The sequence below is a fragment of the Ciconia boyciana genome, chromosome 7 (genome assembly GCF_034638445.1).
Source record: "Ciconia boyciana chromosome 7, ASM3463844v1, whole genome shotgun sequence".
Classification (NCBI taxonomy): domain Eukaryota; kingdom Metazoa; phylum Chordata; class Aves; order Ciconiiformes; family Ciconiidae; genus Ciconia; species Ciconia boyciana.
The window spans coordinates 28,601,689-28,613,950 of NC_132940.1; the positions used below are offsets into that span (position 1 = coordinate 28,601,689).

Genomic DNA, 12,262 nt, shown 5'->3' on the forward strand with positions numbered 1-12,262 from the left:
TCTCATGGAAGATACTTTAGGGGGGGAATGCCACAGTCCAGTCTCACACACCTAAGGTCTCTGTGGTAAGAGATCCCCGGAACCTAAGCAAATATAATCTGTCCATCCCCCACCCTGCCTAGTCCCCACTTTCCCAAACCTCTCAGATCTTCAAAGAAATCACTGTACTTAAAGTAACCACACTGTTGTAGATTCACTGTTCTCCAAATGGGACACATCACTGGGTGCAGGTTGCTGTAAGCTCCCAAAGTGTTTGCAATTTGGAGTGATTTTAAGACTGCCGGCACACAAGATGAGGAAAGCACTTCGCTTTCAACCTGATGTTCACTCTGGAAAGTCAGTATTATGTTAGTGACATACCTTTTCTGCTTGTATGTCAGCATTGCTTCAGCAATGGGCAACTGGTGTGCACAGTTTGCCCCTGCTATATACTGCGTTATCCGGGAGACAACATCAGGCGTTTCTGGAACTGCAATAGAACAAAGAGAGGAAATAATTTAAGTGACTTCTCAGACCACCACCAGCACTGTCCTCCATTTGCTCAGCCAAGCAGCTGATGGTACCCAGCCAGCTGCACTTGAATTGCATCTTCCAAAGGAAGCTCTGCAGCCTACCCCAGAGCACTGTAAAGCTGTCTGACCAAAAGCAAACATCCTACAAGAGCACCAAGGTAAAAAAACATTAGGAAGGCACACTAGATACATGGACATCTGTACACAGCATTATGGACTGAAGTATTAAGGTTATTTTATATTTGTTAAAATGGTTTTCTTTGAAAATGAAAAGCCCAGAGTCAGCTTTAGACTTTTTTGCACCTTGACTGCAAGTATCTGCTGAAGAAAGTGCTTAGCCATCTCTCCCAGGGCCTTGGTGAGCTGCTCTGCTCACACCAGCATTTGAGTTACCTGATTTCCTAATGAACTCATGGCCTTGCTGAGTCAACTGAAAAGACTGAGAGCCACACAAGGGTAGGAAGAGCACAAAGATCACATGTGTAGCAGCAAGTAAGCTTCTGTGAGCAGAAGATCTATTCAGATCTGTGAGACAGGGTTTGATTCAAGTTGACAGGAAGACATTTCCTAAATGCCTTCTGTATTTCTTTGGTTTCAAGCAAAGATCCCTGCAAGATCAAGGGAACGCCAGTGACCTTCACACCAGGCACTTCCATACCTTAATGGGTATTTTAATCCTCTTTGTATTTGAACAGTGAACTGTGAAGGGCTATGATTCTTTGCCAGATCTTCTTATGCCATCACGGGGTTTCTGTGCAGTTCTCATTGCACAGATGAAAATGGAGAATCTACATGGTCTGGACTGCACAAAAATGAGGCTGTATTTTCCTCATAGCATGCAGGCAAATAAATAAGGACTGCAGCATACAACCAACTAAAGAACAGATATGGCTCTCAAGCTGGATTTCTATAGCTAATGAAATATTCCTAACCTAGACACAAAAATAAAGTCTGTATTGACATTTGTCTGCATTTTGAAGTGCAGCACGGAATTAAAAGAAACCAGTTCCAGACATCTGTTCTTCCACAAGCTTAGAATCAAGGAAAAGTGTAGGTTGGGTGGCACACTAGGAGATCTCTAAGTCCAGTCTCCTGCTCCAAGCAGGGCTAACTTCACCTTCAGAACAGGCTGCTCAGGGCCTTGTCCAGCCAAGTTCCCATCTGCTGGAAAAGGCTCTGAACAATCACCTATGAAGACACTTCTCTCTCCTCCTTTCATGGCTAGAGGACTTCCAGGAGCATCAGGCACTCTGCAATTCCAACAGGAGAATCACACTGCAACCTCCCCACCCTCATGGCACTCCAAAAACTCCCAAGCTTTTTCCTTCTAGTGAAATTTCTGTATGGGATATGCTGCCATGAGAGCATCGCTCCTCAGTCAAGTCTCAAGCCTTCATGTAGCCCTAAATGTTAGATGCAAATCCTCCTTTCTCCTGTTTCTTTCCATTCTTGAAGGAACGGATGGAAAAACTGTAAGCATTAATATTTTAAGCAAATTAATACTTTAAACATACAGTAAGGCTTTATCCTGGCCTAGAGCAGACTCAGATCAGAACAGGAAATTGTTGATCTGACCTAGGGCAGCTCCCACATGTTACAGCACTGGCGAAGAACAGAATTCTTTTTTTAATGAGAAAGATCCTGCCAGTAGACTTCAGAAATGTCAAGGTCATTCTCACACACAACTAATAGAAATTAATCTTCCCAGAGTTTCCAGTTTTCCAGATCTTTTAGGCTGGACAGTTTCTGAAGGACCAAAGAAAGCAATGTGCTGAACTTGGTAGCGAGACCTCCACATCGAAGAACAAAGCTGAAAGCTAGGTAAAACCAGCGTGACTTAGAGGCAGCTAGTGCTTCTGGGAACCAGCAACTTTGCAAACCACCACGTGGAGGACATACAAAGGTCAGCAGCTGAAAAGGGAATGTGGTGGAGTGAGGAGAAAAGAGGAACAAAAATGTTTGTCTGTTTCCTCTTGTATTTACTTGACCTTTGCTAAAATTACTCATTCAAGCCTCTTCTCCCACACAGGCCAGACAGACACATGGCCTTACCAGTGGTCTGTGCTTCAAGTTTGTTGAACAGATCTCTCCAGGCTAGATCTTGGAAGAAGTTGTTGTATCTATAATCTACAGACCCCAGATACTTGGCCACTGGATGAGAGCCTAAGAAAGAAAGGAAAACATGACAGTTTTTCTTCCCAGCACTGAACACAAGTGTGTTTTTTATCCATAAGGAATTAAATTCCAAAATGAAAACTACACTGGACAACCCAGAAATAAATTTCTTCAATTATAACCAAGTAATTTAGTCCAGCTTATCTCTACAAGGGCATGCATATAGACTTCCCAGCAGAGAGACTGCTTCAACACCATCGATGTCTTTCACTCACACCTCCCCCCTCCCCTCCACCAAATTAAATTTTAAAAGGCCAAAGAAAACAGGACTGGGAAACTGCTGAGGAAGTAAATGATTTGGAAGACACAGAGGCCCTACAGCTCTCCATCTCAGTCTCTCAGTTTTGCAAGCGGCCTTCCTAGCAGCCCTTCCTGCCCACAGGCTGCACTGCAGCCAGGTCACCTCTGCCAAGAGGAGTCGGACCCCTTCCTCCAAACACCATTTGCACACCATGGCTGTTTTGCAATACTGAGAAGAGGCAATTGTCCCCAACCAGGAAAAACAACCCAGGGAGGCTTGTTTAATCAGTGGAGAAGGGCTATAAGTACAATAAATAGGCTGCGATTAAAGACAGAAGGCAGAGTCCAAGGATTACAGTCCCCAGTGAATGTTGGCTTAGGCATCAGGTCCCTGCTTGCTCTAGCTAAGCCTTATGGCTCCTCTGTGAGTATGGAAAGACCTCCTTGCAGAAAGTTTGTGTGTCCAGCCTCCAGCTTGCAGCCCTGGACGGAGATCTGACTTCATACTTATACTGAGTAGGAGAGGGAAGGCATTTCAGTGACAAACTCTGCCCTGGGAGGTGGTAAAAGTTTCCCACCTTCATTTTAGGCCACATGTGTCCCCAAACCAGACAACCTGCTCTTGCAACTACCTCTCCAGTCTTTCAACACAGGAGAAAAGGTGCGCCAGGACTGCACTTTCCAGTCACCACATTTCAGTCATGCTCAGCATGAGTCCTGCACATTTACAATCAGCCATGAAGTGGCCTCAGAGTTCCTCCTAATCAGCTTATTTTTATCCTTCCTGCATACCAAATTCTCACATCTAGCCACACTTCCAGAGACTGTAACAGCTGAGTCATCAGCTGGTAATTAGTAACCTGACAACTCCTTTCAAGAAGACCCCAGTTGCTTAACTACATTCACCATCCTCCAGTAAAGCTCATGGTGGAAAAATCCCACTTGCCTTTCTCAGTCCTCCAAACCAGTGCTAAATTTCCAGACTTCCAGGAAAGGTTCAAGCATAAGATCTCTCTGAGCTCCCCTTGGTGTCATTACAGACTGGGGCCTAAGTTCTTTCCTGGACCCTCCTGATCACGGCTGCTTTCAGACCCATCATTTCTTTTGCAGTGGAGTTTCAAACAGTGCATGTAGAACAGCTCTGCACCATGCGCCAGAGAAGCTTTCCCACATGCTGGGAAAACACATCACACATGGAGATGCAGTTGGAAACAAGTACTAAACACAAGGTCTCCCAAGAAGTTCTATCCACGGGAGCTAAATAAAATGCTAAAAAACCCCGAACAGCCAAAATAACCCCCAACCTTTTTTTCTATTTTATTTGCCCCTTTTCAGTTGTTTATACACTGGTTTGGACATCAAAGGAGTCTTTCAGCCATCAAATCAGAAGCATGAAGCAGGACTGAATCTCCCAATATGGATGTTTACAGACACTAAGCATTTCTCATCGTTAACAAACCACTGTAGGTTGACCCTTCTGTCATTGCAGCATGTAGTTGTGGACTAAGAAGGTAAAACCATCTTAGAAAAAACTCCACCACTCCTACTTTGAAGGTGCTGCTAGCAGCAGAAAGTCTTTTCCTTTAAGACATTTAAGGCATGGTCACCATTCTGCCTTTGGTGCTTTTTCAATTGTCAGAAAAGAGAGGTTGCTCCTCAATCACTTTAATGAACTGCCAGAAAGCTGGCCAGAAATAAGCACTTGATCTGATCAGGAAATACTGCAGACTTCTATGGGAAAGGCCCTGTTAGAGAAGTTTCTATATTTAAAGTACATTTTAAAAGCAGTCACAGTTCTGAAGTAGTTCCATTATCAAAGTGCTTTGTTCCCTTTTTTTTTTTTTAATTACCAAATAAAGTTTTAAGATTAAAAATCCAACCCCAAACACACTAGCTAAATCTTGTGTTTCACTTTCAAAGAGAGAATATTTTCAGATCATTAAAGGCTGCAGGACAGAAAACTTCTTCCGAGGCCAGGAGACAGTCAGCATGTGAGGACCAAAGTCCTCAGTCACACAGACTCTCATTCAAAGCACATTTAACCTTGCAGAAATATTTTTTTGTTTTTACCCCCTAAAGGGCGCTCTCTCCTCTTCCTGCCAATCACTTTGGAAACTAAATGCCTTCCTTACAGAAGGATCGAGCTCTCTTCCTCTGACTTTTTCATTTGACTTCTGCAAATCCCACCACTGAATTGACAGCCTAACCCCACTGTTCATGGTGCCAGGCAGCAGCTTCTGACTCCTATAGAAACTGCCATCAGCTGGTCCCAAACCTAGAAGACTGGAAAATACTGAGAAAAAGTGCTTTTCAAGTTGTCTGTTGCCTACATCACCTAAGTGCCCTGTTCACACAAGCCAAGCCTCGGACTAGACCAGCTTCTGGCATCACACCCTTAACACCACCAACATTGTCCAGATGCCCCTACCCACAAGCATCAGTGACCGCCTGGCTTCCCAGGCCTCACTGCTACAACATTCCTCACGTTTCTGACTACAACAAGATCCCTAACGTTATTATCAGTCCACTCTACTTCCCCCAACACAAGTGACCCGAGCTGGGTAACTTCCCAGCCAGGCAGGCTTGTTGAGCTGCTGGAAGGGCAGAGATAAGGTGCTAGAAAACTGAGGGAAAAACCCAAGGAGAACAGCACGTAAAGGAAAGGTCAAAAGATACAAGTAATTTGAATAATTTAAACTCTCAGCAGTTTCAGAGCCTTTAAAAAATTTTCATCCCCTCCACCTCCATAAACATTTTCTGTGTCAGCCTCAGGGAGGCCAGAACAGTTATTGCTTTGGGAAACATGGTGCCCAATGAATTTAAGATTTCAGCCAGGGAAAGGGCTTCCAGAACATTATTCTATGCATTCATTGTACCATGACAAAAAGATATACAAGAGCCTCCCTGTATGGGGAAGAAGCATTCAACCCCTTGCTTCGAACAAAAGGTTTACAAGCAGACTTTGGCATCAAAAACATAAAGATGAAATTCACTCACACAAGAGCAGCAACACAAGCATTATACAACACTATGACAGCATGATGTTTGCCTCATTTAACAGCCATATACCTAGCCAAAGCTTCTAGGAGGGCTTCTACTGAGGGAACACATCGCATTTAACCTGTTCATCTTTCTATGAAGAAAAATTGTTCCTTATTTACCTAGAGGGATGATCAAAAATCTCATGTAGCCGAGCCAGTCTGGAGTTTTGTGAGACAGCTGCTCTACAAAAAGCCTCAATACAGCACTGAGGTAATTCTGGGCTCCCGCCACAGCAATTTTAATTGGGTTTGGAGGCTGCGAATTGCAGTTACAGCTAGACAGAAAAAGAAGAAACATATTCATAATCGTGCTTCCAACCAGCTATTTCAGAACAAGTAAAACAAAAAATTGGTTAATAACATCCATGGCAGAAGAGAACTCATTCAATACGCAAGGCAATATCACAATGATTATCAGCAGCTTAAAACATTATTAATAAAATGCAACATTGTTCAGGACTTTCTTAATTGGTCTCCTTGCTCCTTCTTTCACACATTTTGATAATCTAAAGGGCTGGACTCAACTATCTAGGTTAGGATGTACCTATTGCAACTAACTGCTGTGTCAGAGAACATACTCAGGTACCCACAGCCCTCAGTATGTATCTAGGGAATGCCTTGAGGAATTGAGGAATTAATCTGGGAGTTACCTGGGGGGGGAAGAGAGGAGCAAGAACTATTTAAAAACCTACCTATTAGCTTTGCATGCTTTACTGCTTATTAGATCTGACCTATGAGGCAGCCTCCAAAGCACAATCCTTTAAAATCACCAGTGTCGATGAAAGGAGACTTGTATCCCCACACACATGGCAGAACAGCAACAACTTCGCAGGGCAGGCAAGCGCTGAAGAGCCACACAACTCTGACTTCAGGAGAGTAGATTGGGGAGGAGTATTGGAAGGGAGAAGTATTTCTCAGCTATTGGATGGAAAATTCCCTGGGCACTGGAGCACAGGAGCTAAGAGGCTTTTAGAACTGAGACTCAACAAACAACACAAGCAAGGCAAGAACTTACTATCTCTGTATCCTGGAGACAATAGTGCTGAAAGCTGCCTGAATATCAGCTGAGGAGCATGTGCAGACCACTGGCAAGGTATGCTTTTGCAAGACATCTGATAGGTACTAAGAAGAGAACAGAACATTTTATAGTCCTTTTTTTGGTACAGTTTATCACAAGAAGAAAATTTGCCTCCCCCAGCCTCCTAGGTATTCTCACACCCAAGCGTGGGCACTCTCTCCGTGTCCAATTTGTAAGCAATACGGCTGTTTCCCAAATACCTCATCCTTGCGCATCAGCCAAAGGAAAGCTCTTCCTCTAGAAAAATGGAAACATTGCACCTCCTTGACAAACACCAACACTATATCCAAACCATGGCAACGACAACTCCAGAACAGCAGGGTTTTTATGGCAGCAGAGAGCAGGGCAGCAGCAGAAGGCCATTTGCCTAGCAGACAGCACTGGGTAAGAGCAGATGCTGTCTACTCTCCTGTTTCTGGAACTGCAGTTGCATCTGTCTGATTTCAAAAGGACTTAAACAAATGCAATGCTCTGCCCACCCTCAAGCACTAAAAAAAAAAAAAGGGAAGGGTGCTGCCAACACACGTTCCTCATGAGGGACTGTTTCCCCTCCATGCAGCTAAGGGGAAACAAGTTAACACACACCTTGGGTATATGTGGACATAATATTGATGAGACTCAGCAATTATCTCACGCTTTCAAATTCTGCACCACTAATCTATACACCCCAGCCAATGCTATCTTCATGTCCTCTGATATCGCAGGCACAAGCTGCTAAACCGACTGGAAGATGACCTACAATGTTTTCTGTCCATCTCTAGAAGGCATTTCTCTATCTTCCAAGTACAGAGAAACTGGAACCAGTAGCTCAGCTGGTATTTTTGGTCTCTCAGACATTGAGACCCTAGTTCTTCCAGAAGCAGAAAGCCAAACCAGACAATGTAACTCCACAAGCCTGGCACAAGTCCTACAGGTGACAGTCACCCAGCACATGTTTATTGGTCCTCTGCCATATATATTTTATTGCTTTCTCAGACTAAGGTTCCAAAAGGAGCAAAATTTGTTCCAAGCCCATAACAAACCACCCCACATTGTCAGCATAAGAAAGCACTGCTCAGGGTTCTCCTTAATACAACTATCGCTCACTCAGAAAAGATGGGGTGACATACCTGCAGTCAGGAATCACAAGCATGCGTGCAAGGCAACAGAGCTGACCTGAAATATTTTCTCCTGTGTTCACCACCTGTGCCTAGAAACCTCAGCCTAAACCACAGGTCAGTCCTCCCTGCTTCCTTTGTCCCAGTCTACCACAGTTGAGAAGTAGGCTCTTGAGTGCAAGGGTCTAGCCATTCCCAGTGTGCTGCTAACCAGAAGGAATGGCATTTCGTAGAAGAGAAAAACACCTCTGTGGAAAGACTCAGGTGGCAAAGCTTTACAAGATCCACAGCATCTCCTGGTCAAACGAAATCCAATCTGTAGGCACTGAACACTCAGTATGCTGCCAGCCCCCACGCACCACCACTGCTCTTCCAACCAAGCAGCAGAACCTACTTGGTTAGTGGTAGAGCTCAAGGCCTGTCCATTCCTGAGGAGGAACAGTGAAGGAGAACTGTGCTTCAGGTAACGTCTCCTGCCTTTACCTGGCCTTGCCAGTCAGAAGTATTGACAAGAATAATGTTTTCTGGCAGCTGGTCATCGGAAACCAGGATGTGATTTAGTTGGTCATACACTGTTTTCCTGGGGATCTGGAAATAAAGACACAGAGAAGAGAACAGTAGGAGGTGTCAGCTCTAATTGTCAAGCCACCAGCTCCAGCTCTTGCAATTCATGAGAGATGGCTGTGCATGGCTGGCCAGTGCTCGGTCACCCCATCAGCAAAGGCATGCTAGCAGCCGTGCTGGCTGCTGGGACTGACACTTATCAGCTTCTTCAATGCTGCAGTATTCTGCAGATTCCTCTATTAGCCACCTCGGTTTTGTTGGCCATTACTCCTCTGCCATGCACTTTTACTTACATCACTTTATACCAACTAACAGTAGCCCAAGGCATTTTGGATTCATAGAAGTCAGGAACAATCTCGTTCAAGGAGGGAATTAAGTGAGTCCTGCAGCTAACAAAAGTATGGCACATACACTCTGCACAAGTCAGTCCCCTTTTGCAATCCCTAGCAATTTGCCTTACTTCAAAGGAGTAATTCCTCAACACATCCCTATTCATTTCTCATCATAACAATCTGTTCCAGTGTTTTCAGTTTATGGCGGGCTGACAAAGCAACAAGCTGGCAAAACCCAGCAGACTGGATGGAAGATACTGCATCAGCCAAGACATAAATTCCCTCCTTCCTGAAGCCACAGGGCCCAGTTCCTTTCCAGCAGGGATGGCGCTTGGACCAGAAGGAAAGGGACCACAGGAGACAGTTGGAGAAGAGGAAAAACTATGAGTGGCTGGAGAGACAGCAATCTTTTTCACACCTGTAAGTGGTGCCGGGTGTCTGGAGAGCGTTCATTGTCCAGACTGTTCGCTCTCTCGTTCTGTGGCCTCACTGGCTGCCTCTCCTTCAGAGATGTGCTCCTTCCCCGACGTCCCGTCTGCTTCCCTTCAGACCTGCTAGAGAGATGTGCTTGCATTCCAGAGCTGGCTCGTATCTGAGTGAGATACATCACCCAAATCCCAGATGACCCAGTCTGGCAACTTCAACAATGTGAGTGGAGGCACTGGGGAATCGTGCATGTAGAGCTGAGCTAGCGCGAGGCCTGCTAATTCTGCTTCTGATAGTGCAGAGCACACGGTTCAGCTACAGAGCATGTTCCCAGGAGTCCCAGGCAGACTTCCACAGCCCGTGCTAAGATCCATACCACCACCCTGCTATTGCTACACCAGCATAATAGGATCCAGCCATGCAAACTGCAGTCACACACCCAAAAGCAGCACAGAACATCTATTTGCTTGCAAATGATTGGAGAAACTATATGGTGGGGTTGATGAAGCCCACATTCACTACCCTATTTGGGAAGGTTTAACAGGATATAAGTTAGACCTGACAACCACCTTTAAGGCCAAAATCTGCATCAGATGCTGACTTAGGAACAGTATCTTTGAGCAAGCAGCTCCACAGTTTTATAAAAACTTCCTTGGACATGGAGCAGGTACAACACAGGAGACAGGAGCAACCCCAGAGCAATGCTGCCCTTCAGGGTTCTGAGCATTCATTTATTGAGTGCTCAAGACCCATCACTTAAGTGCCTGAGCACAAGGAGGGCCTCCTTGCAGTCAGTGGCTTAAGGCCATCCTGAACAAATGCTAGCAAGCTGTCTGTGACTTCCCGAGCAGCCCTGCAGCAGGTGCAATGCTGTGTCACCACTCTACCTGGTGGACGGGATAATGAGGGACTCCGTCTTGGTGATCTTCCCACTGGGTGGGAGCTTCTCGACAAACACATCCGGGGTGGGAAGTTCAGCTTCCTGGACCTCGACTTGCTGGTTAGACTCCTGCAAAAACACATGGAACCGAGTCATCAGGAACAAACCCTCCCTTCTGTCTCAGTACTGCAAGGGCTGGCAGGAGCATCCCAGCTTAGCTCTGGCTGAGGCACATTCAGCCTGCCTCTTCCACACACACAACTCCCTGCCAAAAGGGAGAAGCCAATACTGGCTATCTGGGGCTACCAGTTCCCAGCTCTGCCTCACAAGGGAGCTGGAAGTAGGAAAGGTGCTCAGATACACTATTTGGAATAGGCACTCTCCGAGCTCAAAGCCAGGGACATGCCTCCTCATGCAATGCAGATTAATTCAGCTTACCCAAATGAACTAGCAGAGAAAGACATAGGAGAAATGTTACAAACTGCATGCCCCCAGCAGAGCAACTTGAGCTTTAGGATTTTTACCCCTGGACCAGCTTGATTTCTGCCAATTCAGCCTGAAGTAGTACTTCTGTCTGATAAAATGGAACAGCCCTGAGAATACTTTTCAGGACGATATACATGCTCAGTAGCATACTTTGGGCCAGCCTTCCTCAAACCAAGAGAAAGGCTGTTTAAACAGAAGGCCACGTAAAGCATTTCAGTTTCAAAAGGCTGAAAGACAAGAACCTCCAACAACTAAGGTCAGGAGGAGAGCTCAGTATTATCTTCACTGCAGCTAACGTTACCTATGTAAGTTCTGTGGCATGTGCAACTATATGGACAGACAGACACATGCCACAGAATGCAGTTCACAGTTGACACACAAACTGTCAGGAGGAACGTTAACAAGTGCGTTTTCAACTTACATAAGAGACAGTGTCAGAAATACTGTCGCCTGCATGTTTTGTTCCAAGACTCTTTGTCTTTTCAGGCACTTCTACCTGCTTGAGAGGAGAAAAATCGTTAGGAGGTATGGCACCAGCACAGTTTTCAACCACGCTCTCTGGATCAGGCTATTCAAAAGACACACTTCTCCATTTAAACATTGCACAGCTCTGCGGGATGACCAGGAGTGCTTCCTGGTCACACCAGGACCGAATGCATTTATGTGGGATGTGGCAAAGCAGTAGCTGATGCACAATACACAGTAGAGGCAAGGAAATGCCCAGGAATAGGACTGATATTCTATGCGCCTAATATGCCCATCCACGAAGGGATGGAAAAGGGGGTGAGCTGCCCCTCAGAGTTCACTCCCAGCCACCATGAAAAGTATCCTAACAAAAGTAAGGTAAAGCTTCCTCCAAACAGTGCCAAGGAGTCCCTAAAACTCCCAGGCAGCATCTCTCATCCTGGCAGTCATTTCAAGTACACAGGAATCTGGAGCTATTCATACCATTAGCAAGTATTCAATACATAACCTGAAGATGTCCCCTTGAGTTAATACAATATTTGCTTTAAATAAAAAAAACCCCAAACCAACAACAAAAAAACCCCAAACCAAACCAAAAAAATCCAACACCACACAAAACCCTGCCCCCAAAACAACAAACATGTTTTCTTAGCAGAAAATTCATATCTCTGCATCCAAGTCTTTGGAGGAAGTCAGAGAGGGTGCTTTAATTTACACATGCAAATAGAGACAGTGCAGGTCTGCTATATTACCTGCAAATAGGTAACCTTCTTGAAACATGACTTACAGGACTTGACGGCTCCCTCTGGCTCCTGATGCTGTGGATGCTACCAATTTCTGTCTGAGAGCTGGAGTGTGATAATCCTTCAAAATAAGGTCTGAGTAAGGAAAGCAAAACCAGTTTCTTATTATTAAAAACACTAACAGAGAAAGTCCACCACATTCACAGCAAAGCAACATGACTGT

At 45.1% G+C, this 12,262-nt stretch overlaps 1 protein-coding gene across 9 annotated transcripts in view; it reads right to left on the bottom strand.

The window, feature by feature from the left end:
• Positions 1-12,262, bottom strand: part of PACS2 (phosphofurin acidic cluster sorting protein 2) — an 83,784-nt gene that overhangs the window by 24,280 nt on the left and 47,242 nt on the right. For 3 of the 9 annotated variants that reach the window (XM_072866557.1, XM_072866552.1, XM_072866560.1), the window contains 9 exons: positions 12,084-12,174; positions 11,253-11,330; positions 10,353-10,474; positions 9,458-9,593; positions 8,627-8,731; positions 6,984-7,090; positions 6,089-6,243; positions 2,565-2,675; positions 361-469 (listed from right to left, as the gene is read on the bottom strand). In XM_072866557.1, coding sequence (XP_072722658.1) covers positions 361-469; positions 2,565-2,675; positions 6,089-6,243; positions 6,984-7,090; positions 8,627-8,731; positions 9,458-9,593; positions 10,353-10,474; positions 11,253-11,330; positions 12,084-12,174 — 1,014 coding nt within the window. The remainder of the gene's footprint in view (positions 1-360; positions 470-2,564; positions 2,676-6,088; positions 6,244-6,983; positions 7,091-8,626; positions 8,732-9,457; positions 9,594-10,352; positions 10,475-11,252; positions 11,331-12,083; positions 12,175-12,262) is intronic. The other 6 variants (XM_072866561.1, XM_072866556.1, XM_072866558.1 and 3 more) reach the window with 4 other exon arrangements.